This window comes from Pholcus phalangioides, unplaced genomic scaffold (assembly GCF_987345545.1).
Source record: "Pholcus phalangioides strain wild (caught in Gottingen) unplaced genomic scaffold, Ppha-v1.0 ptg000009l_1, whole genome shotgun sequence".
NCBI lineage: Eukaryota > Metazoa > Arthropoda > Arachnida > Araneae > Pholcidae > Pholcus > Pholcus phalangioides.
The window spans coordinates 17,786,816-17,814,812 of record NW_028301602.1 but is presented as its reverse complement, the minus strand read 5'-3'; the positions used below and the strand labels follow the sequence as shown (position 1 = coordinate 17,814,812).

The window sequence follows — 27,997 nt, the reverse complement described above, 5'->3', positions numbered from 1 at the left end:
AGGGAAAAAATTATGAAAATTAATTCAGTTCTAAATTCGGCCGGCGAAAGGTTAACCTCTCAGTCGTTGCATATAAACATTACTCGCAGATTAACACATTGTTCCACCGAACACGAGTTAACTCGTGTTTTTATACTCGTACCGTCATACGCTGTCGGCGTGATGAGTGAGCTTTTCTTTAAAAAAAACCGGTCTATACACAACTTGTTAAGTAATGAAGTGTCATGCATCACCAGTGCAATATTTTAATCAAGCTATGATGAAATATCTAGAAGAGAGGTTCTAAATCTTCTAAAATTAAAAGATTCTGCTACATTGTTACCATTATTTTTCAAATGTATGCTGTGCACGTGTCGAAATCGAACATGTCATCGGTAGGATTAGATTAGAGAACAACAGACTATTGCTGAGAGGGGATGAAAAAAAGACGATTTTGTTCAATTTTTCCTTCTCCTTATGATGGTCTTTGACTATTCACGACCGTTTCGTAGATTTGAAACATAATTAATACCGTATTATATTTTTAGTCTGTGCAGTGACTACATTGATAATACATGATTTTCTATAATAAGGTATTGGTTTGGAGGAGAAGGCCTACATCTCCAATTAGTATTGATAAATCTCAGAAATATCTGCGTAATAAATCTGCAGTTCTAAAATTTTGTATTGGAAGTTTTTTTTAAAAAGAAAGAATTTGTAATGCTAGTTTTGACTGTCAGTACGTGAAGAAAAGGAAATGAGGATAATATCGAGCTTTTCACACGCTCTTATTCTGTGTTTAAAAATAAATGGAAAGTCATTATACGTTTCACGGCGATATGCGTGAATTCAATTCGGGATATCAAATCAGAATATTCGTGTTTTAGGAAGTCATTCGTAACTAATCTTAAGAAAGGAGGCTCTATTATGATTCAGTCATTAGATTTGATATGTTGGGAAATAAATCTATTCTCAATTTCTTTTTTCTTGAAATGATCTTGAATAACTTTCATCACGAAGTTTGTGGGCTTTATGACATCGTACGGAAGTGCGCGATTATATAAATTGTGATTTTTTTTCCGGCCAGACGCACATAGTTGATGGTAATCCTACTTCATTTCAATCCATCTGAATAATAGGATAATAATATTTTCCTTTTTTTGGGCAGGTATTAGATAAGATATAATAACCTCTCTCTCTCTCTGTTTGGATCCGTACCGTTGCACGATGAGGTAAAAAGACCTAGTAAATGGGAAGTTTTCATTCTGGCGATCAACTTAGTTCTCTGGAGAGCATTATAAAAACTCCGTTAACGTTGACTCGAAGCACTCATTTTGATGGTTCGTATTACCGTCAAATGAATAACGCAAAATCATTGTTTGAATATTATAATTAATTGCATGATTTAGTACGAAATAAGTAACCATATTCACAGTTGAATTATAGAAAAGTTATTTTCTGCACATGCTTGCAGTGTGCATCGATAAAAAAGCTAGACATTGATTTTTATTGTGGAAGATGTATGATATCACTGCAACAATAACTTTCGTTTACAAATTTTGCAAACAAGAATTAATCATCTTACGGAAGTGGGGAAACGTCAAGAGTGAGAGATAGGTGACTGTACTATTACTAGAGCCAGGATTATATGCACTAAAAAAGTGGCGAAATATGTAAATATGCACTTGAAAATGCCAAAATATGCACTTAAAATTTACAGTAAACGTTTGATATTTTGAAAATGTTTCATTTTACAAACATCTCTATTAATTTTCCTAAATCCCACCTCCGGAAAAAAACCCCGATGGCATAGCCGTAACTAGGATTTTTACCGCCCGGGGCAAACATTTTGCCGCCCCCCATAACTTTAAAATCCGATAATTTTACAAACGGTGTTCTTTGTTCCCACCTAAAATTGCCGCCCTTGGCAGTTGCCCCCCCCCCCCAGTTCTAGCCCTGCCAATGGTATGAGAATATTATGAGCAATATTTATTTGAAAAATTACACACAAAAAAAAAGTGATTGAGCTTAATTAAACCTTCAAAAATATGCACTTATTCTGAAAATTCTTTGATTTTATGCATTTATATGCATTAATCCTAAAAAAGGCCAAAGTATGCATTTGCACTTGCATAGTAACTGGACTCTACTGTATGAAGAGCCGTAACTACGTAGGGGCAATCGGAGTGATAGCCCCGGGGTCTTTTTCCGCGCTAGTTCACATAAAGGAGGAAGGTGAAAATATTGTCATCTTCAGGTGCAATATACTTATATCGCGGAATCACAAAAAACGTAGTGTGTATGCATCTCCACCTTTTCTTTATTAACTATCTACGCGTGTCTACGAGAAAATGGCTAACGCAACGCATTAATTGAGTTATACCTACGAATAAAATATGAGGGTGGGTGAATTATAGGCCTAAATTACCCATCACTTCTTTCGTGGTAGATATTACTCTCAGAATAATCTAATATAAGTTATAATCTGACAAGATAATTGACTTCATGGTATATAAATTATCCTGCTTTTATCTATATATAGCACGTAGAGGTTGATGGGTTCCCATGAATGGTTTTTTTTTTCCATTCCTTTAGGAAAAAGGCCCGGAGAAGGTAGGGGGGGGGGATATGTGTGCAGCACAGTAATAAATCACCTATTCACCTCAGCAGCTGTCACACCTGGTAAAAATTTGAGTAAAAGCTACATTAGTTCATATATATATATGCTGTATATATTCACAAAGAAAAACTTAGCATTCATTGTTTGTCTATGTAAACACATAGGCCAGTGTTTTTCAATCAGCACTTTTAGGAGGATGCCCTAGTCAAACAATTATCCCCTCTGGGCTATGCCATAGCCAGGTGTGGATACAAGGGGGTGGGGGTGATCACCCCGTCCAAAATCCGAATAATATGCGAAGAATTGGCCTGTCCCATACTTTGCGGGACACGATCCAACCTACATAATATATATATAAAATAAGATGTCCTGACTGATTCATCATCGCCGAGCGGATACGGCTGAAGCTATATTTATGAAATTTGTTCAGTAGTTTTATTTCATGGCGTAAAGACTCACTGAGAAGGGGTTTCCAAATTCTACCCATAAGGGGATCAAAGGTTATACATAGAAATCATGTCGAGCCGAAACTGTTAAAGCAATATTTATAAAATTTGGTCAGTAGTTTTATTTTGTAATTTGAAAACTCACTAACGAGGAATTTTTCAAAATTCATACTGTAGGGGGAGGGGGTGGGGGTTCAAAAGTTATATTCGGCAATCATTGCTTAGCCCACACACCCATAGGCGGAGATAGACTTGGAAGTCCGGGAGGGCGCGATGATGATGATGATGTCAATTTATGTATGCATATATACATTAGATCAGTCAACTTCACCTTTGACGCTGGGGTGTGGGGGGGGGGGACTCTTGGAAGCTTTAAATATGAAATTCGGTCAGTATTATATTTTATAATATAGAGATTCGCCAAGACGGGAAATTTCAACACCCAATGGGGTCATGAGGGATTCAAATGTTATTGGATGGAATCATCGCCAAGCAATTTTCAGATTAACAAATCTACGCGAGCAAAGCTGCGGGTAACAACTAGTAAGTCATACGAACCTAAATAATGTCATTCCTTTCAACACATTGCCCTGGATCCGCGTCTAGTCATAGCAGAAATTAAGAGTGAAAATACACAGCCTAGTCTGAAACGCTCGTGGACTCATTAACAACTTCTTGTAGAACCCTAAGGTCCGATGTGACCACCTTTACAAACCATTTACCGCATTCCTCCATATTTGCCGGCATGCCGCCAAACTCGAACACCAAATGTAAGGTTCTGGTCCGTTCCGGCATGCGAAGAAAAGCGAGATTTAAGACAAATATTTTTCATAATCTGTGATTCGGATTTCCCGGCATGCCGGCGAATACGGTACAAAGACTGATTATAGACCAGGAGTGCACAACCTCCGGCCCAATTGCGGTTCCCCAGGGCTGTCTTAAGAGCATCATGGGCATGGGCAGAGATACGCCCGCCCCAGCAATAATGACCGTGCGCCCCCCCCCAGACTTCCAAGTCTATCTCCGCCTATGATCATGGGTCCCCCTGGGCCAAGTGGTTTTTCTGAGGCCCTACCTTGTAAATTCTAAAAAACTTCAACCGGATTTCATTTTTGTGAGGCCCACGGTGTGGGCCCATGCGTTAAAACGGCGCTGCCCCTCCAAAGTCTTCCATCCGTCTTCCACACTACACGATAGGTACACTAGATTCCTGCCTTTGGGCTGTTGCTGCCCCCGTATCACATACCTGTCCCCTAGACTATCCATTCCTGCCATAGACCCTCACTTTATATGAGTTTTGAACATTTTTCATACACTAATTAATATTCGATTCTAGACTAATCGGATCTTACAGATATGTGTTTCAAACTATCCTGAGCTTTGTGTATTGTGGAAAATTTCAGGTTACTGTAATGAAAAAATTGAATCCATGACATTAATAATAATTTGCTAATGCTCTGGTTGATGGCCAGGGCCTGCTACTAAATACTTTGTCAACCAGGGCAACCATACACTCAGGCTGCATTGGAGCCACTAATGGGTGTATTGTGACTTGAGAAATTCAGGAGGAAATTAGGTGTTTTGGCTGTTTTTGTTGTGTTATGGTGTTGGTCCCATGATCAGACGACAACCCTCCTTCCCCCATTATATTTATTGTGTAATAAATTTGTGTTATGTTCATATTATGGAAATATAACTTGTTAATTAATCACACCCAATCATTTTAGGTCAAATGCTTATTCACTGGCTGTGCTCAGCATTCCCGGATGATCATTATCTTCGATTTTTGCTATCAAAACAGGATCTCAAGATATTGGCTGCTCAGTTTTGTACAAATTTGCTGGCTGCTGGTGTCCTACGCCAAATTGAAGATGAAAATGCACCATTGGCCAACCTGTTTAGGGTACAGTTGATTTAGTACACAAATTCTATTGTCATAAATTGTTTTAATCAGGGTCTCTAAATCCCCTATTTTTTCACAACAGAATAGCATGCATACAAATTTTCATTTTGCAGCAGAACTGCCTCCAAACACCCCTCTGTATTCTTTTATTTATTTATTGAAATATTGTACATACAAGTGCTATATGCTTATCACGCATTGTACTCCCACGTAAACAAGTTGCTAAATTTTCATAATTATTCACAGAAATTTAAATTTCTTTTTCAATTTGAATTTGCAGCCGGACCTCATGTATTACTGGACACATTCCGAATCACAACCATCTAGTGCTCCTCCACCTGGTAAACTATCACCTTCGATATGGCATACTCCTACTATACCAGAAGTTCCAGAACACAGATCTGCATTGCGGTATACTGAAGCTGGTATGATAATTTTTTCCCTTTGCAAATTCATATTAGTTCATTTCAATTAACTTTTACACAGGTTTTTAAATTAGAGATCCTTTTTATTTATTCTAATTCAGGTTTCTCATCAAACCTTAGTTTTAGTACTTAAAAAAAAGCTAAAAAATTACAGGTTGGATCAATTGCAAATTATATAATTTAAAATCATATGTGGTGTTTTATGAAGAGTGTCCAAATAGAGAGGGATGAAATCTGAGTTTTTGTAAGATAAAGTATGAAAAGGTCTCAGCAGGAAGAGGAAAATCAGACTGCGTCCCCACCCTCAATTGAAAGATCTGAATTAGTAAAATTTGTGCTTTTTTTTGTGATACTGAAAGAAATTTGTTTATTCCATAACACTTGAATGGGAATTCCTTGAAATATCGATAATTGAATTTTCCAATTTTTTGTTGTTCTAAAACTACCTCTGTAATTTTTTTTTAACTATCATTTTATTCAAAAGTGACAAAAATCAAGATCTTCAGCCATTGATTTCTCATTGAGTTTTCATCCAGATGTTAGAGAGAAATTTCTTTTGGCATTATAAAAATTGGTGAAAATGTTACTAATTTATATTTGGGATTTTGAGCCATATAAAAAATTTTCTTCAATTACCATTTTACTGAGATAAAACAATCAGTTTAATTTTTCTGTTTTTGCTGATATTTTTTTACAAATATTTTACAATCAATATTCGTACACACCCTGCATAAGATATTTATTTTCATAAGATATTTATTTTCATAAGATATTTATTTTTCAATTTCTATTCTGTTTTCTGGACAATAAGCTTTAAGACAAGGTATTAAGTTATATGAGTTGAGTGTTAAGTTAATTATACTAATTATATGAGTTAAGACAGGTTGTTCAGAGAAGTCACAACACAAAAAGAGGTAATGGATAGATAGGATTTAGGCACATGGGTTATGTTAATTGAAACCTGATTTAAAATTAATTTAATCTAATAACATTTAAATTCAAAAAATATCTTTGTTGGTTCGTCATTTTGTGCTTTCTCTCCACCATTTTTCCCTGGGATAATCAAGATTTGTGATTCTCATAAAAATCAATTTTTTTAATTATTATTCTTTAGAGATTGTTCTCAGAAAACCATATTGTCTGTCATGGTACTAATTAATCCTCAGTAAAGTGAGGAACAATGATGAAGAATATGAGGGTTTTAATGCTAGCACTTCGCAACTACGAACAACAGAAACGGAAATGATCAAAAATTTAAGCTGCTGTGAAGCCAGACATGGGCCCCAAGGCTTTGTCCCATGGGGTATGTAATTACTATGCTCCAAAGGATTAGGGCACGCTGGAATATCAAAGAGGGTACTGGCACAATCACAATCTGCACACCTCAGTGCAGAACAAAAGATTATGAACTACTAGCAGACTTTCGAAAGAGAATTGTAGGATTGAGATAAGATAGTACGTCATATCGTGAAATCGCACCAAGTGTTAAACTGGGTGATACCATGAAAAATGTTTTCAGACAACGTATTGTTTCTATAGGAAAAAATAGCAATTTTCGTAATCTGTGTACACTGAATTTCCAGTGGGTTCTTAGAAATCTTTTATGTGTAAGATATATATATATATATATATATTATTTTATATATATATATTATTATATATATTTCAATAATATTTTATACCACATAAATGCATATAAGAATAAAACATATATTTTTATGGGATAAAATATCAATTAACACAACCGAAGGTCAAAACAAAAACTGAATCTCGCCCTTGGATTTGAAGCTCTTTCACATTTTCAACATTCTAGAAATTTCTGCAACATCACAGGGAACCAAAATAAGCACTTCGAAGCTGCTAGATAACATCCACTGAGATTCAGCTGCACCCTACAAAGCACAGCAAAACAGGTTTCCTGATATTTGACTTGATCATCAGGGAAATTTGGTTGTTTGGGGCGCAAATTAAGGTGGCCCTCCCAGCAAAATGAAAAGACTCAATAGAAACATAACTTCATGTTTATTATAATAAAAAAAAAATTAACTATGAAAACATGTTAGCTGAAAAAGGGGGACACATGATTTATAATATTTGTTAGGTTATTTATACACCAAGCAGCATGACGTCAGTATCACATCAGTGGTACAAATTTGCATGAGTTCACACCTTTTGCCACAGTGCCTTTTTCACACCTTTCATTACAGTTTTTTTAAATTAAATTTGAATTTTTCTTTCATTAAAAAAATCCTCTTGTTAAGCAATGCGTTGATTTTCATGATGTGTATTCATTTTTGGCAAAAGTAAAAACTCATGGAAACAATTTTTTTGCAGTTTCTAATGAACTTGAAACTTCTGTGCAGAGTGACAGGGGCCCTGGTTAGTAAATATTTTTAAATTGTGCGATCAAATAAACCCTTTAAGGTTGCATATGAATAGGGCCGCCCTGTCTTGAGTTTGTTTTTATTTATAGACATATAATTTTTTATTCATTTCCACCAGCTCTTTGTTAAAAAAAATGCATTTGAAAAAGGAATGGAAAAAGTTTATGGCAATGGAAAGCTAATTTTATCAATATTGCAAATTTGTTCTCTCATAGCTTGAATATTTGTGGCTGCATTTTATGCCTTTAGTTACATGATATACCTTGTTTCCAAACATTTTGCTTACACCTATGTGCATTAAAAACTACTATTGTTGATTGTTTTTTGTTTATTTCTGATAGTTTTCAGCATGAGACATTGTTTGCATGTTGGTGTCTGTTTATTTTAAATCTTTGGATGAAGAGTAAAATTGTTATTGTCTTTTATGAACTATAGCAACATGTCATTGCTATAACACATTACATATATTGCCTACCCAATTATTTATAACTGAATGATTTTGGTTCTGATGAAATCAGCATTTTAATTTGTGCTCAAGCTGATTTAAGCTCTCTCATATTGAGGATGATCCTATTGTAGGCAAAAAAAAATTGTTCTTTGATATTAAGCGAAATCATACAGAATGATTTTACCAAGGTTTTGGATGGTAAAATATTTCTTATTTATACAGTATTATGTTCACTGTTGTTGAAAATAATACAAAAACCAGTTTTCTAGTAAGCATTTCGTAGCCCTTTTCAGTTTTTATTATAATATCTATATACCGGAGTTAAAAGAGTACCATATCACAAAAGAAAAAATTTATAGGAGAGCCATTTAAAGATTTTTTTAATCAATCTTGCTGTAGAGCTTGCTTGGTTTATAAAGTGAATGCCTCTGTTATTTATTTGAAATTGAACTTGGTGTCTTATACCTCTTTTTAGTGGCAGAAAATTGAAAGCAATATCCCAATACTGACAAAAAGAACATAGTGCCTTTTACCTCCAGTAACAGATATAATCTTGACCATGCATGCGTCCTTACAAAACAGAAATCTGAAAATTTATGTTTTGGTTAGATATTTCACTGATTTCTTTTTATGTCTGCATTATTGCTTAGAATACCATTTTGGAATTTACAATTGCAACTTTCATTGCTGATTATTGCGAAATTCGTCACTGTTAGGACAACATATAGATAGAATCGCTCTCAACCCAAGGACTGATTCAATTAGCAATTTACTTCCGTTATTTCAGATAAAGCAGGTTTTTGTCAGAAAAGACAATATATATGCAAATTTATTCAGACTATATCCATGGGATATGGTATTTGATTTGCCAGTATTGCATGTACTATTCTAATAACTCATGGCTGCACCATGCCCATCAAGTGACATTTAGTTTAGAGTGGCTATTTTGTTTGTCTAAAAAAGCTGTTAAAGATTATGTTCTATTTTGTGGAATTATTAAATTTCATGTGAATTAGGAGGGTGGTGTGTGTGTTTTTTTATAAATAAGAGTAAGATGGTGGGAATGTTTTCTAAATATTCAGTCTCATCAAACAGTTTATAATAAAAATAATTTTTAAATAGTTTCTCTCACTTATAGTTTTCTGACAGTGTTTTTTATTTATCCGTCTTTGATTCCACTTATCACATTTAGTGGCCTATCTGCTGTGGTGCTCGCATTTTCAATAGATAATTTTAGAAATTTATCGAGCCACACACTGATAGGAGAAATTGTTTGTTTTGGTTTTAAAATACAATTTTTGCAAAAAATTTAATTATTGGTTGGAATTGGAAAGGTGCAGTGCACTTTTCATGGGAATCACTGGGGACCTTTATGCTAAGATCACTAATACATTTTCCCTACTGCAAAGCGCTTGTTCTGAGAAGCTTAGTACTTAATACTTGCCGTTTTATGGTGCTTAAGTGTAGATTTTTGATGTTGAATATTTAGTATGAATTTTATTATTTTAATGTGTCTAACACCCATTTTATTCTTCTAAAAATCTAAAGACAAGCTTTTCAAAACTATATATCTTATTTGAAAGGGGGAAAAATATTTTTTTAAATGAAGTTCAATGTCTCTTCTCTTGAAAATTAAAAAAAAAGTCTACATTTATAAACTTTTTTTTTATATATAAATGCTTTCATACCAATTTGATTTTTCCAAAATATTGTTTCATAAATATTGATTTGATGATAGAAAATTAATGAAAACTAGTGGCAAAAGAGATAACATAATCATGACGTACCAGTTGTTTGAATTATTTAAAGTTACAAGTAATTCAATTTGCTATAAATTATTCCATTGTTTCTAATGTTTATTATTTCCCTGGAATTTAGAAATGCAGAGTGTGGTTATCAACATGAAGAAAGAGCATAAAGAAGTAATAGATAGAGTTCAGGTAATCTAAAAGTTAAATCTATTTTCATTTGATTTCTATTTAATCATTCGTCTAACAATGTTAATTTTACCTTTTTTTAAAAAAAAATGTTTGCACTTAAAGTTTTGCTCCTTTATTTTCCTTCTGTTTCTTTTATAGAAAGAAAAAGAAATAGCTTTGTTTAACTTAAGAGGAGAGCAGGCATCGAAAATGACTGATTACCAAACCAAACTTGCTAGATTGGAACGGGAAGTGGACAAATATCAAACATTAGCAGCGATTGAAGAACTGACCAGAAAAGCAAAGCGAGATTTAGATTCTAGCCCATTATCACCAGACTATGAGAAGAAATTTCTCAGTTTATCACAGACTGCATCGACACAGACTGAAGTTTTATTATGTTCAACAAAATCATTTGAGTGCCAAACTGAGTTGTCATTGGAAGAAAGAAGAAAGTCTATGTCAACTCAGACAGATGTTACCTGCAGCAAAGATTCTGGGACATCTCCTATAAGGGACTTCTTTGATAGTAATCAGAAGACAAAAACCCCACTCGTGCAAGCGGTAACACCATTACCTCAAGCAGCCGCTAGCAAAACATCTCAGGAAGAGATGCCAACTTCATTTCCATCAACAAGCAGTTTAAGTGCTGTTCAGTCTTCATTGCCACCTTCTCAAGAACCGAGTTCTGACTCTATAACACCAGTTTCAGTTCCACCACCTCCTCCTCCCCCACCACCACCACCGCCGCCGCCACCACCACCACCATTATCATCAATCAGCACCTCACCTTTGCCACCAATGTCAGGTGCAATTCCACCGCCACCTCCCCCTCCAATGCCATCTTTTGTTGGAGTGGGAGCTCCACCACCTCCGCCACCTCCTCCTCCAATGTCACCTTTTGTTGGAGGCGGAGTGCCTCCACCACCTCCTCTTCCCCCTCCTGGAGGAGGGCCACCACCTCCTCCAGGTCTACCACCATTTCCTCCGCCATCTTCACCATCTGGACTTGGACCATCACCATTACCTCCACCCCCGATGGGAGGTTGGCTTGGTGCATATTCAGCTGGTAAGCTCATCCTAACTTATTACACAGAGTCAAGCCAAAACAATAAAACTAAATTAGTGAGGTGTCTGTCCCAATCTTGTTGATGGTTCATACTGCCACCTGTTTTGCATCATCATGGATACAACATGCTAATCATCACAAAGCATGAACAGCCTATCATAATTGCAGTTTGCATAACCATCTGCTTTGCTATTGTGTTAAAAAACTATCTTATCTGATGTTGAGGCAAAACGTTGACCATGACAGTGCTGACCTGCATTTTGTTTGAAACTTCCCTTTTAACATGCATTTACATATTGCAAAGGGGGATTATAATGTTATGGCTTGACTACTATGCACATAGAAAGAGTGTGATACTTTACTTTTCCCCATGACTTTCTTAGAGTATTCTATGAATATTCTATTGACTGCTGCATATATTGAGCTTTTTATATAGAAAATGTGAACTAAAGTTAATTGTTAATTTTTTTTTTTTTTTTTGGTATTATGCTTATAATTCCCTTTTTTTCTTCTTTTTTTTTAGCTCGAAAACCACCAGTCAGTCCTAAAGTTCCTATGAAACCTTTGTACTGGACAAGAATTCAAGTTCAAACTCCACAGACTGTGAGCACAGAGTAGGTTTTCTTTTTTTAGTGTTTACTGTTTATATGCAGTCAATAGTATGAGCCAGTTTGATGCATCATTTTACTTTTTACTTCTGTTGTCAGTATTTACTTAGTTTTCTAAGTAATGGTTCTACTTTATGTAAAAAATATTTTTAAAAAGTCTGCGATAAATGTTGCTAGTTATCTCCATATTTGTAAAAAGTGACTTGTGTGTGTTTTTTTAAAATTCGGAACCATTTCATGTGTGAATATTTCTGTAAGTCAAAAAAGTGTATATACCTGATTGGGGAGGGGCGTCTTAACACTCAATAAAACACTCTATTCTTACTACTAAATACTCTGAGTGGTATATACAGAGTGATTGTAAACTCTCACAAGGAAAGTCAAACCAACAATACGGATAATAATACATGACAAAATATATCTACAATGGCATTGTGATATTCTACGGAGATGACACTATTAAACCTATTTAACACTATTACCACTATAACACTATTTACCTAACTGTGCATGCACCTCATAATTGGGAAATTTCTAATGCATTGGTACATGCCGTAAGGTGTGTTCTGAGTGCATGTATGGTCCTAATGTATTTATGACTTCAGAGTTATGTATTTTTTGTGTTCTAATGGTGCTGCCTTAAGTCTTTCCATATTAAAAAGGAAAATTTTATCATTAAAAAAAATTATATTGCCATACTGCAGTACCTGAGAGCAAATTCCATTCATCATACTTTAGCTTTATATTTCTGCTTCCCTGACCTCAATTTATTGAATTTTACAGTCATCTGTGGACTCAGTGTAAGGTCTTGTTGAGGAAATCATTTTTACTAGTGACAAGATCTACACCTCATTATGTCTACATGAGGTTGCCAATTCCTTTATTTACTAGTGTTAGCCATGAATTCTCTGATGCCAGTTACTTTGAGACTTTCTCTGAGGCTAATAGAATTATTTCACTTGTGACTTGTTAAGTTTAAATTTTTCACTGTTGAAGGATCAACATTTGCCATTACTTGTTTCTGCCACTATCAAACAAATAGAATTATAGGTTCTATGGTGAGTATTGTTTTTCTTTGAACTATTACTTTTATTATTTTATTTTTAGAAATAGTCTGCACATAAGTCACAGAAACTTGAATCTTTTATGTTTTGAGCAACAATTTTTTTTTCAATATTTGATTCATTACATACAGTCAATACCTGTTTTAATTGATATTCTATTGTGTTATTTCAGAAGTAAGAAAAACCTTTGGAATGAATTGGAGGAGGCCTTACCAGAAAGCTTAGATGAATTTTCTGATCTTTTTTCAAGGCAAGTTGTGGAGAAAAAGCCACAATCAAAGGCCAAAGCTCCGAAAGAAAAATCAAAAGAAGTAAGTTGTGAAGTATGTCGTCACCTTATAATGAAAATCTTGTACATAAAAATTCCCAACTTTACAGAAAGAGTAAAAAAGGATGAAACATCCCATTGAACAACACACACACACACACACATATGTGGCACCTTTTTTATGCACAGAGAGCAGATTGGTGCAGATTATTAATTTATAGCAGCTGTAATTGGTGAGATATGATTATTCTCAATCTAAAACTGTCAAAAAGTCATTTTTGGAAAAAATTAATGTGCAAGGTTTTCATTTTAAGGTGACGATATGTGATAAACATGAAATAGGTGGTTTCAAGGAATCTAGCAACTGTCAGTAAAAGTCTGCTGTATTGGAAAAAGTATCTGTCATTATATTGTGTTTCTATTTGCATAAATTTCATAATTAATACTATCATGACAATTCGCTTCTTAAATATAAGAGTATTGAATTTTTGGTTTACGTGAAAAGGAAAAACTTCCTTGTTAAATCATGATTTATATGTGTGTGTAACATTCATGTTCTTTATAAGCCAGTTTTACCATATACTAAATATATATTAAATATACTAAATATTATCATATAATGCAGTCAATGCTCATTACAACCACCCCACATTATAGTGACTATTCCATTACAATAACCTGTAGGACAATTCCCAAATGTTTTCATAGAAAGACTATCATATGTTGCGCTTTCGATATAACTACCCTCCCAATATAATATCCATTTTCAATGAGATGAAAGGTGTCATTATATCGAGTGCTGACTGTATTTAAAGCATGATTGATATAATTCCATGTGATTGATTTTTTTGTTTATTGTTAAATTGATTACTCTAGAAGAAAAAAAATATTAGTAGAAAATGAATAAAATGAATATTTGCATGCATGATTTTTTTATATTGTTATCAAATAATTTTTAGAGAAACACACAACTGAATGAAGATTGAATTTTAACTTCTGAAATAAATGAATTACAGGCAATTTTCTGTGCATGTTAATCATTCTCATATGATTTCTTATACCATTAGGTAGCAAAACTGTTAGACCAAAAAAGATCTCAAAATGTTGGTATCCTTATTTCAAGCCTCAGGATAGAGATATCTGATGTCGAAAACGGTAAGTATGAATTAAAGGCTTAACTTTTTTTTAAGAATTATTTTTCTTATTGTGTATAGAAATGAGGTAAAATTAATAGTTAATGGATCCTAGTTTTTATGAATTTTGAAGCTGAGCTTATAAATGAATGTGTGCTTTTACATATTTGAAATTCCACAGAGGAATATGGACGAGGTGCATGTGTGGTTTAATAGTGGTACTCCAGTTGGAAACCTTTGTTCTGATCATATTTCAGAGGGTTTTTTTTTTCAAAATCATTTCTTGGATTCTTTTTATTCTAAACAAGGAAATATGTGATGATTTAAAAAATGGAGAATCTAAGAAAAATGAGTTGGCACTTTAATGTGTCGAATCAATAACTTGAAATAACTGTGTGTAAAACTATATTAAACTAATTCTTTTTTGTTATTCAAAAATTTTCCAGCTGTATATAACTTTGATACATCATCCCTAGACCTTGATGGATTGCAAGCAATATATGAAGTTGTGAGTAGGTTTTATTAATTTTTCTTTTCAAAATCTTGGACATTTTTATAGCATTTCCCATAATTAAGCCACTGCTTATATAGCTTAGCTTTAAGAATAACAATATTTGCTCTTGAGGCTAGTTAAAAATCGTAATCTTTTTCTGATTTTTTTAACTTTGAAGGGGATTTTAATTTTTATGGGAATTTTTTATGTACATTAAAACCTCCCAACAATGACCACTAACAGAACCATGAGAATATGGCGGCTTGTTCCTGTCTTATTGGGGATGGCCATTTTATTTTTGAAAAAAAAGAAACAAACTAACTAAAATTTGTGATCTAAATAACATGTAAAATGATAATCCATTCTACCATTGATTACGATATTTATATAATTTTTTATATTGGAATATATGATTATATTTGTACTGTAATATTATAATAATAAATTAACATTGCCGCATCTGGTGGGTCTGGCGCCTGGGACACAAATTTCATCTTTTAAACTCTTCAACATTACAAGGAGTGAGGCTTCAAAATGTGTTTACCCAGTCTGACCAAGCATTCAGTTGAGGCCCTGTTAATCGATCTACAGTGTTATTTTGGCATCCTAAAATTTAGGCTTGCAGTGCTCGGGTAAAACACAACAGAAATTACTTAGTTCTTTATTTCTATCCATGATCATACATGCTCAACCCATGATGCGTGGGCTAAATGTGGCTCTCTGAGTCATCTAATGTGGCCTGTGATCTCAAACCTAATTTTGTAAGAATGAACTAAAGCGGCACATTCGCAGATCACTTCAGTGACCCACAGCACATTCTCACTCCAATGAATTGCTCCACATCACATTTTCAAAATCACTTGAGTGGGCCTATGGCACAACTATAGATCACTTAAGAAGCCTTTTTTCCTCTCCACTGCCTTTAATAAATAGATCAATAAAAAGTTCATATACCCATCTATCATTTATATCTAGGAAAAGAAAGCCTCCATAATTTTTTCCTCCATAAAAAGAGGAGTTCCATAGTTCAGAGAAAAAAAAATTCCATGAAAATCAGCTTGAAAATTATTTTTCTTATAGCTATATGCATTTTTTTTACTCCATGTCCAAAGTGGCTGTAAATACAGAAATTGCTCGGAGGTTACATGTAATAATAAGTCTATGGGACACGCTCAGTTCCAAAAAATATATGGCTGTTGTTCAGAGATTACCGTTGTTCAGAGGTGGCCATTAGAGGAGGTCAGACCGTATTTCTTTTCAATGCAATTTAAAAAAAAATGAAATTTTTACTTTAAAATAATTTATAATGTATAGCACTATGAAATTCTCAAAGAAAACTTGAAAAAACTATGCACAATATCAAATTTTATTTGAATATGGGTTTTTTTTATTATTTTTTTAAAGTAAATATTGTTTGCAGTGTGTACAAAAGTGTGGCATGTAAAGAGGCTGAGGGGTTTGTACAAGAACTTTCTTTTTTCTGCCATCTTCTTAGTTCTGCTTATTTGCTGGAAATCATTGAAGTTGGATCATTGTGCCAGAACACGTTAATTTTACATTCAGGAGGGCTAATTAGACAACCAGGACATTTAATTTTCAAGCTAACTTCAAACAACTTCTGGGCTGCTAATTGGCTATTGCATTTGATTTAATGCAAAATGTCAAAATGAGTAAATAGCTTTATGGATCTGGAAGATAGAAAAAAATCATGTTTTTAGAATTGCAATTTCATTATTTAATAATTTTTTAAAAAGCAGTAACTCATTTATTTATACGTTATTTTGTGATAAGACTTTGTTTTACATGCTTCATTTGAGTCGGTGTATGAATATGGGCATGACATGTGGTACAATAAAGATGGGTGGATATTTCTTCTCTGTGTGAATTAATTTGTCTCTGGTAATCAATGTTTATTTTAATTTTATTTTCACCCGATCATACCTGTTACACTGCAGATAAATGTATGAATATGATGTTTCTATGCATGTGTAATGTTTTCAACCATGCACCGCCTCTCTGTTCCTCTCCCCCCAACATTACTGGTAGTCATTTTTGAGAAAACATAGTGATCACAAAAAAGAAATAAAAGCACAATAGATATTGAAATCTATTGATTTGCTCTTGAGAAAAGTATGCAATGCTCTTTTAATTCATGAAAATTGAATCATATGATGAAAATTCAACACATGCAATATATGGCTATTCAAATTGAAATCTAATAAAACCTTAAACTAAACTGAAAAAAAAAAGAGATTCATGTTAAAGATAAATGTGAATAAACATGAATGTCAATTGATTGTCAATATAATTTTTTTAATGGCATTCTCATGAAACTTTTATGCACAGTTTTGTAAGTTTTTTCAGTATTGGTGTTACATTAAATTACCATATGTGATTGAAATGTATGTAATAAATGTGTATTTGATAATGAATGACCATGTGTTTTTCAAACTGTAAACTGACCATATATAACCAACCAATTTTATAGAGACCGCTACCGGAAGAGTTGCAATTGATTAAGAATCATCTAACTACCAAACCTGATATACCACTCGATAAACCTGAACAGTAAGTCTTGCATTATAAACAAAATGTGTTTTTCCCTCTTTATGATGAATTATTTCATGTAACCTGTCCTTCTGTTATAATGGCAGGTTCTTTGGCAAAACTGATTTTTAAGTCTAAATTAATTCACATTTTATACACACAGCAATGCCTTATGGGTATACTTTTATTTTTTACATACAGATGATAAGTTCATTAATTTCAGTCATTTATTTTATTGATCTGTAAATTAGTATGATATCTTCTCTGAATATGTATGAATGCTGCAAAGAACTACAATTAAGATTTTTTTGTATGTGATGATTTGAGATAAGCCTACCTGGAAAATTATGCAAATGGTTATTATCTGCCTAGTTTTTTTAATTTTTATTGATGTTGTAATTATATAGGTTCCTGTATGACCTGGCAGAGATTCCAGAATATGCTGATAGAGTGTCTTGTATAATGTTTCAGGCAACATTCACTGAAACTATCGGTGCCATTGAAAATAGACTAAATAATCTGAAGTTAAGCTGTGAGGTATGTATTTTGTAGACTGAAATGTCCAATCAGATAATTTTTCATGTGGAAGTTCCTTATACAAGTGATTTTGAGTGACCAGATTATTTTTATTATTTTATTTCGTTCATTATGTGTATGAATGTATAGTCTTTTGCCAAAGTATATGGACAATTATTTTTATTGAATGACAAATCAACCATTGCACATTTCGATCTCAAATTTTTTATACGTGAGCCCTATGCAGGTAGTCATTTTAGAATAGTTGAACAGAATTTTTTCGAGAAATGAATTAACAAAAATTAAAAACAGCAGGTCTCAAAAGTATATAGACATCAGCATAATTTTAATATTTACAGTTTCACAGTTGTCACAGATCGTTTGAAATACTTGATTGGGCATGCTGAAAAATTATTTGCAACATCAGTTACTGGTGGAAACTTGACCTTTAGTCTCCTTTAGAGGTATAAGAACAGAATACAGAAAAAGCCAACTTTGCATAATGTGCTGTTTCAGTGCTGTAATACTTGGAAACTGACGATATTGAGAATAAATATGAAGTGATAATAGACTTGTAAAAGTATTCTGTTAGATTTAGGTCTGGAGCTGACCATTCCAACTCATAACATTTATTATCAGTAAACCTTGCATTTGTGGATCTAGATGTGGGAATGGAGAGCGTTGAACTGTTGAAACAACTAACCATGACTATCTATTGTTCTCCTAATTGGAAGTAAAGAGGTCCCGATAGTCTTTGGAGTTCTGCCGATCTTATAAAAAATCAATATCAATCATTCCATTGAATCTGAATGCTCCTTATTCCATGACAAATTGTCCTCCTTTCAGAAGCAAATCTTGCACTTTCCACAAACGGCATCTGAAGACATTCTAATAGTAAGTATAGCCATGGAGTCCACCTAGAATTGAACTGCTTTTTGTCTCTGAAGACAACAGTGAACCATTCATCCCTCTACTTCATGTCATTCTGGCCCAAGTCAATTGATTACCTTTGTAATGTTGCTTCAGAAGAGATCTGCAGCGCATGTTTTGAAATACATGCCTATTGCTGGGCTGAAAATGACAAAGAACAGTGTATTTTGATGCAGGAATTGATAAGCATCGCGAAATACAATGCTCAGACAATTTCTGGCAAGATTCTATAAACTCAAAATCTCTCTATCCTTCTAAGCCATGGTGACTTTGTCTTCCAGCTCATTATTTTCCTCGTACATTATCACTTTTACATAATATTTTATATATACTTGATCTGCTGTTATCTTTACAATGTCTTTGACAATCACACTTTTAGATGCTAACCCCCGAATTTTACCCAAATCCCTCATAGTGTAATGATCGTTGTGAGGCGGAGTGAAAAATACTTACAATGCAAGTTTTCAAATTTGCATTTATATTCTTTCAATGCTTATGTCATAGTGTACTGATTCTAGTACATTCCCAGTTAATATTTTTGTTTCTCAACAATAAATCATTAGCGAGCGGCAGTAAAGAATGACAACATTTTTTCGACTTGAAAATATTTATTTAACAATGTTAAGATCAATTTACAATTTATACAAATACAACGCTACAACAAGCAAAATGCCCAACAAGGTGGCTGAGAAAAAGATGCCCATAACAAATATGGATGTCATATATTTCAAAAATACAGCAACCCAATTAAAAATTCAATTACAAACAATATATATACATGATGCTATATCATACAATGCCCATAAGAATACTTATGGTTGTCTTATTCTAAGTATGGATAGCTTCTTGATTTACCCCAACAGTTTTATTATATTTCTTTTTAAACGTGTCCATTGTGCTACAATTTACTACCTCCGGGGGTAAGCTATTCCATTTATTAACAACCCTATTAGAGAAAAATTCCCTGCGACACCATAACCTCACATTGTCCCTTACCAATCGATACTACTTCACCAAACACCAACTCTGGCCATATCGCTATATTGCAATTTACTGCCATTAGTGAGATGGGCTGGAAGCGAAGGCGCTGTCTATCAGTGGTCGCCTCGAGTTCGTTAGGGAAAATATCTTATCGATATTCTCCCTTGGGTTCGAACCTGGGACCCTGACAACAACCTTCACGATGGTAGACGAGCATCTTACCACCATGCCACTCGGGCACTACCAATCGATACTGGTGTCCCCTTGTAAAAGCAGTCGATTGACGGTGTACCAATAATTAATGGTTCATTCTATCCATCCTGTTGAAAATTTTGAACACTTCAATCACATCTCCCCTGACACCTGTGTTCATCCAATGTAAACATATTAAAAAAATGAAGTCTCTCTTCATAACTCAAGCCCCGTGTGCCAATAAGGACACATGTAGCTCTTCTCTGCACCCCTTCAAACAAGTCTATGTTTCTCTGTAGGTATTTAACAGTTTCAAATTCTTCCAACATAATGCAAATTTTAGTTTTGAAGTTAAATAAAGAAATATCACAGAAGTATCGCATTAAAATTTGAATGATCTCACCATATCTGTCTGACTAGAACATCACTCAAAGTCTAATGCACGGGAACCGTCACACCATGAAACCAGTGCCAGTTTCTTTCAGTTAGAGTCCAAGAAGATCCACACCTTCTCACAACCGGCCAATGCAGGAAAATTAGAAGAATTCCAATGCTTTATGAAGTTATCACCATCTACAGGATCTCATCATAGCTGAAGTACTGATGAGAAACTTTGAGGAAGAAATTGTTACCTTCCAATCATTTCAACAGTGGTGAAGGAGTAGCCACTAAGGCCAGACTTACAGATCTCTGTTTATTCAGGAAGTGCCCAAGCACTGAAGAGAACTAATCTCAGATCATGGCTAGAACAGAATGCAAAAGCAAACAAGAATGAATGTTTACAACACATACACCGGTTATAAAGGGAAATGCCCCATCGTGCAAATTCACCAGAGCCAATTCGCTTTGAGACTTGTCGGTATTGAAATTAGCATAACAGTTCAGACAGAGAAAAGCTAGTTTACATACTCTTACGTAGTTTTACAATACCAACTGATTATGCCGTTTAAAATCTGGCATCAACACAGTTGTAAACATTGAAGATCTGGTAACACTGATCAGCCACAATCTGCTGCATGTGATTGTGTGGATCGATCCCCTATGATATGCAAGGTAAAAACATGTATATAAAAAAATGACTAGACAAAGGACCCTTCCACTGGGGGGTCTATGGATACGTTGCAATAGCAACCGCATTAAAATATGCAAATATTGCAATCTGTTGCTTTGCAAGTTTTTTCAAGTTAAGTCTATATATTTTAGAGTTAAGCTGTTTTTAATGTTTTAATTTTTGTTAATTCATTTCTTGAGAAAAATTATTTTCAACTACCATGAAATTACTTTACTTCATGGGCTTCATGTATAACAAAAATTTGAGATCGAAATGTGCAACCATTGATTTGTTATTCAAGAAAAATAATCGTTTATGGATTGTTTTTTCGATTGTTAAATGATTGTTTCTTCTGTGACAGACTATGTAGTCAGTCTCTGAATATTTCTTGTAAATTCAATAATTTGAGTTCTGGAAACTCAAGATGTAAAATATACAAAAGTCTCAACCAATTACAGGAACTCATAATTATAGAACTAATTATTCTTTGGGAATTTGTTAGGTATTTATGTTATTAAAGAAACACTAGATATATTAGGTAAATTATTTTTTTAAAAGTTATGAAATTTGATTTCTTTATAATGTCTGCTGGTTTTTTTTGTAAGTCATATTTAGTAAGAAATATTTTTCATACACTGACATGTTAAACAGACAAACAAAAAAAAATTTACATTAGTTTCAAAATAATTAAGTTTGAAGATGGGTTATCTCACATGCCCCTTCCTCATCCCATTACTGTGATGATCATTCATCATTTGATCTCCTGTACTGATTGATTGATGGGGTGATTCAGTACTTACTGATTAATATAGATGGGACGAGAAAAATTCTTCGAAATATTTTTGAAAATTTTTAGTAATAAAATTTTGAATTTAAAAAAAAGATACATATATATTACTTATAAATTATGAAAAGTCCCTATGGAAGGGATTAAAGTTACTTCACATGATGCTGAAAATTGGATTTATAGAAGTCCAAATGTATCCATTTTTAAAATAATATACATAAGCAAATTCATTCATTTTAAAATTTCATTTTTAGTTTCTTATGAATGATGAAAGCATTCAAAAGGTGTTTGGAATTATCTTGGCTCTTGGAAATTACATGAATGGAGGTGAGATTGTTTTAATTCTTTTACAAAAATCATTGATCTTTTAAAATATTTTGTCAATAAATGTATGCTAATATACAGGGTACATAGCAAATAGGGGTATGGCATTTTTCACTGGCAAACCATTGATTCTACAGGTATACTTCCAATTAGCAAAAGTATCCAAATAACATGCAGTACTTAGATATGTCATTCATGTTGCAGGGGGTTGGCTGTATTAAAATGGAAAAAATTGACTTTTTATAGTGTCTCTGTGTGCCCCAAAACATTAAAAGGTAGTTGCCCTGTTTCTCCTGATACCAACAAAAAAAAACCTGTTTTGAAGTGCAATATTCACTGATAAATTCAAATTCAAAAAACAGGAAAGTTGGAAAAAAAACAGCTCTAAATGTGGAAAACATTTTTACCTTCATTTAACACTTTTTCCCCCAAATTTCCTCCATTTTTCTAATTTGAATATCTCGGTGAATACTGGACTTATGGACGTGGAATTTTGTTGGCATCAGGAGAGACCTAGCAGCAACTTTCCAATTGGGTTTTGGGGCACACAGGGATTGTATAAAAAGTTAATTTTTGTATTTTAATAACTATACAACCCTTTGAAACATGAATGCAATATATCTGAGTACTACACATTATTTATACAAATACAAATACAACGCCACAACAGACAAAATGCCCAACGAGGTGGCTGATAAAAAGATGCCCATAAAAATATGGTTGTCATATATTTCAAAAATACAGCAACCCAATTAAAAATGCAATTAACACAAATTATAAACAATATGTACACATGATAAAATATTATACAAGGCCCATAAAGAATACTTATGGTTGTCTTATTCTAAGAATGGATAGCTTATCGATTTACCCCAACATGTTTATCGTACTTCTTTTTGAACGTGTCAATTGTGTTACAATTTACTACCTCCGGGGGTAAGCTATTCCATTTATTAACAACCCTATTCGAGAAAAATTCCCTGCTACACCATAACCTTGCATTGTCCCTCACCAATTGATACTGGTGTCCCCTTGTAAAAGCAGTCGATTGGTGGTGTACTAAAAGTTCATGGTCCATCCTATCCATCCCATTGAAAATTTTAAACACTTCGATCATATCTCCTTGACATCCTGTGTTCTGACGACACCGTTCATTCAAATGACACCTGCGTTCATCCAATGTAAACATATTCAAAAAATGAAGTCTCTCTTCATAACTCAAGCCCTGTGTGCCAATAAGGACACGCGTAGCTCTTCTCTGCACCCCTTCAACCAAGTCTATGTCCCTCTGTAGGTATGGTCTCCAAAACCTTACAGCATACTCCAGTCCAGGACGAACTAAGCCTCGAAAAAGCGGAAGAATGATTTTAGGAGAACGCGAAGAGACCTTTTTGAAAATGAGACCAAGCATTCTATTCGCTATTTTGACCACCGCTGAGCAATGTTCAGAAAACCTAAGTCGCTTGTCAATGAGAATTCCCAAATCGGTGACCCTAGTTGAATCCGAAGAAAAAAGGTGTTACATCACTGGCCTATATAATGATATTAATTTCTTGTCTCAATGCTTTTTTCATAATGATACTATGTATCATTATAGATTGATTATAAATCCTTTATAACAATGCATTTCTCAGTTATTATTATATAGGAGTTTTAGTGTATTTTTATACCTACAAAGTTGAAAAATATGAAAAGTTTGGTGTGGCTTATTACATTTTTACAATGCACCTTTTGAAGGAAATAGAAATCGAGGCCAAGCAGATGGATTCGGTCTTGAAATTTTACCAAAACTAAAAGATGTGAAGAGCAAGGTCAGTGTATATGAACATTCTCCTGTCAGCTTTATTTGTTATAACTCTGTACATGTGAATTACTATAGCGTAAAGAAAGATGATATTTTAAACTATGAATTCTCAAACTTTTCACATTCCCAGCACCCTCAGGAACGAGATTAGAGTTTTAAGTATCTCGTGGCGCCTTGCTCTTATTTCTGTGATGTCAGTTGGTGTTAATGATCTTATTACTATATAATCCATTAAGTATTTCACAGCATCCGTGGGGATCGCGCAGCACTCTAGGCAGGGAGTAAGTATTTTGTGCGGCCCAGTGGAAAAAAAAAATTGCGGCCCCTCTTAACTGGGGTTTTCCAATACACTGGGTGCCAGGTACACAGTGGTGCTCTGAAATGGCTGGGAAAACTACTTTGCGGTCATAAAAAAATTCCATTTGGCAATAAATATGGACAAAAGTGTCCACTTCTCAGTGGAAAAATTGTGAGTGCCCCCCCCCCCCCCAGGCATTTGAAGGTTTAGGGCTCTCAGGGCTAGAAAACCGATTATCTACCCAGGCCCTCAACCTCAGAGGTTCTTTATCTTGGATTGAATTTTAAGCTATTGTTTTGTTAAGAAGTTGAAGTCAAAATTTAATCAAAAAAATTTTATCCCTTTTTTTGTGGCCCCAAAAATTTAGCAGCCGATGCAGCCGCACCCTTTGCACCTGCCTAAGTCCGGCCCTGACTCTAGGGTGTCATGGCACACTGTTTAGATATCTGTTCAAATTATAAGGCTGACTCTATGAGTCCTCATGGAAATACTAATGAAAGACATCATCAAAAAGTCTATGCCTCTCGTGAAACATTTCTTTTTCATCCAATTCCTGAAATTGAAAAAAAAAATTGACATTTATGTACTGGATGAGTCTTTAAAAAATAGTTGAACTTTTTTAAATGGTAATTGACCTTAAAGGAAATTGTATCTAAATGCTGTCTATGAAAAAATTACCTTGAAAAAAGTTAATTTTTTATAACCATAATTCCAATTGATGTTATGATTCCTGTTTATTGGACAAATGGGAATTTTGTTTTGCTTATTGCTGAAGATTTGCTGAGTATCAAATGCATTTTTAAACTACTATATGAATGAACATTTTTCAGTAATATCATCACTTTATGTAACATTTCCAGGACAACTCGCTTACCCTTCTTCATTTCATTGTGAAAACGTATATCAGGCTTTATGAAAAGGTAAATTATTACTTTTTTGTCAGTGACAGAATTTTCAATTGATTTTTGTTACAAAGCAGAATTTTTCCTTTGTGACTGTTACAGTAAAATTCGTGATTGTGAAATTCTCCATATATTTTTATTCTGATAGGAGTGCAGTGTGGAAAAAGCAAAATTTCCTGTAGTTGAACCTGGTGATGCTGAGAAAGCTAGTTTGGTTCATTTTGATGATATTGCTAGTGATTTACGCAAACTCCATTCACAAATAAAAAGTATGTGTACATTTGTGTGACTTAGAATAACCCAGTTTTTTTCAAGTTATTTGTTAGTTCAGCTGCTTTTTGATTTGCAGCAATTCTGTTTTGGAAATTATTGTAATTATTTTTAGTTATTCAGGGAAAAACAATGTATTTGTATTTTAATTTGCATCCATGTATATAGGTTTTTGTTGTCTACCTTAAAGCCCTGTTCACATGTACAATAAAACATCCCGGGAAGTTCCCGGTAACTGGGATTTTCGCTACAAACCGTTCACATGATAAGTTTATGCCGGTAATCCCACCTCTTCTTTCCGGAAGTCGTCACTGGTTACGTAAGTTGAACAGCATATGAAATGCATATGTGCACATGAATTTGCATATAATCTGGACTCTAATTATGACATAGTAAGTGCCTACGTGAGAAAGAATTTGTTATTCTTTGATTCAAGTATGATTAGTCAATTACTAAGGTGTGAATATTTTAAGGTAGAAATTGTGCACTGATGACACTTTTTCTAATTTTTTAAATAAATACATACAAATATTAGTTGTGTGTTTTCCCTCTTGCAAGTTAACATTCGTCTATTGGTTTTTCTTTTCTCAGCTTCTATGGGGAAGCAAGTTCACTTTCTATATTTTAATTCTTGATGTTGCTAAAATAGAATACTTTTGATGCATGCATTCAAAAATATCAATTATGTTATAGTACAATCATTTGTTATCGATTAACATTTCTTAGTTTATTTAAATTATTCACCTGGTGTTGAATCATTTAATGTGTTTCATATCTTTCAAATGATACAATTTAATGTTTGTTAGCATTAAATTAGCTACAATTTCAGATGTGGGGATGTTCCAAACATTTTTCATGAATTTGAACGCTTACAAATTTTTTTTGACAAAAGCTTACCTGTATTCATGCATACCGTATTCCCCAGTCAGTATGCTGCCAAACTTGAGGGACACCAGATTTTTGAATTTCGATTTCCAGTCCGTTTTAAGCATGCCGGGAAAAATGAGGTTTGATTTTGGATCACGGTAAGGTGTGGTTGGTTCCAGAGACTCTGGGGAGGGGTAATTTTTTTTCAGCCAGGAGTTAGCCCTCCCCCTCCCTTGGGATTGCTATGTTATACCAATTTTTCTCTTTCCGTGTGGGATTTTCTTCATCTGGGAAGGCGGAGGGGGGGGGGCGGTAGTAATTATCCCGATTATCTTCTCCCACCCCTGTGACTTAAAACTATCACTGATCATAGTATGCATTCAGTCAATTTTAATGGATTTTTATAATAAAGATATTTCAGAATTTTCCAGAATCTGATTCGAATTTCCTGGTACTCTGATCTCCTCAATGTTTGCCAGCTAATGCAGGGAAATGCCACGTTATGTTGTTAATTTTGATTATATCTCAAAGAATTGGAGAAAAAACAGTGATAAATAAATATATTGTTTCCAGGTTGCGAGGCAAGAGTTCAGAAAGTGCTAAAATCATCCGATGAGCAACATGAACAACCCTTCAAAGACAAAATGACAGAATTTTTAGAAAAAGGTAACATATTATATTGGCTATTATAATATGATTAAATAAACTAATACTCAGTTGCAGTTAGCTGCATGTAACTAAATTTAAACCTTCATGAAAATTTCAGTTTTTGTCGAGACTATTAGGTCTGTATTTTTTATTGCTGTGCTGCTTCTACTAGTTTGTGGCTCATAAGAATAAAATGTTCTTATTATTGGACTTTGTTAGTGCAAAACTAATTATTAAAATATTCCACCTAGTACAAAAAATAATTTATTTCACGCTGAATGTCTAAAAAAACAGTTTGTATAGTAAAGCACTACCCACGTAAACAATTTCTTAATTCGTTCAATTCTGTTTAAATTAAATAACTTTGATATATAATCTTTTTATTTATGTAATTTTACCTTATAAATAAAATTTAAAACTTAAAATTAAGATGTAAATTGTCTCTTAAAATTAGTTTCTCTTGTTGGCATAGAAGGGTTCTCTAGACATTTTTTTTCTGTGATTTACTCATGCAGCTTATTCAGAGCATAAAGAACAAGAAGAAAATCTTGAGGAATGTAAACTCAAGTAGGTTCATTAAAGTTTCTCCTTTTTTGTGATTTATAGTTAAGTAATTATATAATTATTCTGTTAAGTAATACATTTATGTAATGTAGAAATGTTAAATTTCAAATGAATTTTTTTAAAAAAATCGTAAATGATGAAATGATTATGTGTTCATTTCGAATTCTTACTAAAATGATATTGACATCAGTTGAATATCACAATCGACATTGCATTCTGGGCCGAAAAGATATGTTTTTCAGCTGTGAAATGGCGCAGATGTGGGGCTGATCTCCCCATTAAAAAGTCTTGCAACACAGAGCAACAGGCCTACAACGAATACAATCATTCAATCATCACGCTTCAGTCATAGTTAGAAAATTTGATGACAGAGATGGCAGCACTACACATAAACAAACTTCACGTTAGGTTCACAATTCCGTCATGCACAATTCATTAAAAGTTCCGCAGAGGAATATGGATGAGGTGCATGTAGTAGTAGTTGTGGAATGGCCCATTGACAGCACAGTGCTAGTTGGCTCAGTTGACTCTGTAGTTTTCCCTAGGAGTAAATGCAA

The 27,997-nt window shown here is 33.8% G+C and overlaps 1 protein-coding gene across 2 annotated transcripts in view; it reads left to right on the top strand.

Annotated features, from left to right (window-relative positions):
- The window catches only part of LOC149082159 (uncharacterized), a 53,304-nt gene that overhangs the window by 15,930 nt on the left and 9,377 nt on the right, over positions 1–27,997 (top strand). For both annotated transcript variants that reach the window (XM_089235676.1, XM_089235677.1), the window contains 16 exons: positions 4,773–4,948; positions 5,229–5,373; positions 10,084–10,145; positions 10,284–11,193; positions 11,717–11,807; positions 13,038–13,176; positions 14,201–14,288; positions 14,713–14,774; positions 17,248–17,327; positions 17,714–17,843; positions 22,018–22,090; positions 23,825–23,898; positions 25,050–25,109; positions 25,240–25,360; positions 26,802–26,894; positions 27,392–27,443. In XM_089235676.1, coding sequence (XP_089091802.1) covers positions 4,773–4,948; positions 5,229–5,373; positions 10,084–10,145; positions 10,284–11,193; positions 11,717–11,807; positions 13,038–13,176; positions 14,201–14,288; positions 14,713–14,774; positions 17,248–17,327; positions 17,714–17,843; positions 22,018–22,090; positions 23,825–23,898; positions 25,050–25,109; positions 25,240–25,360; positions 26,802–26,894; positions 27,392–27,443 — 2,356 coding nt within the window. The remainder of the gene's footprint in view (positions 1–4,772; positions 4,949–5,228; positions 5,374–10,083; positions 10,146–10,283; positions 11,194–11,716; positions 11,808–13,037; positions 13,177–14,200; positions 14,289–14,712; positions 14,775–17,247; positions 17,328–17,713; positions 17,844–22,017; positions 22,091–23,824; positions 23,899–25,049; positions 25,110–25,239; positions 25,361–26,801; positions 26,895–27,391; positions 27,444–27,997) is intronic.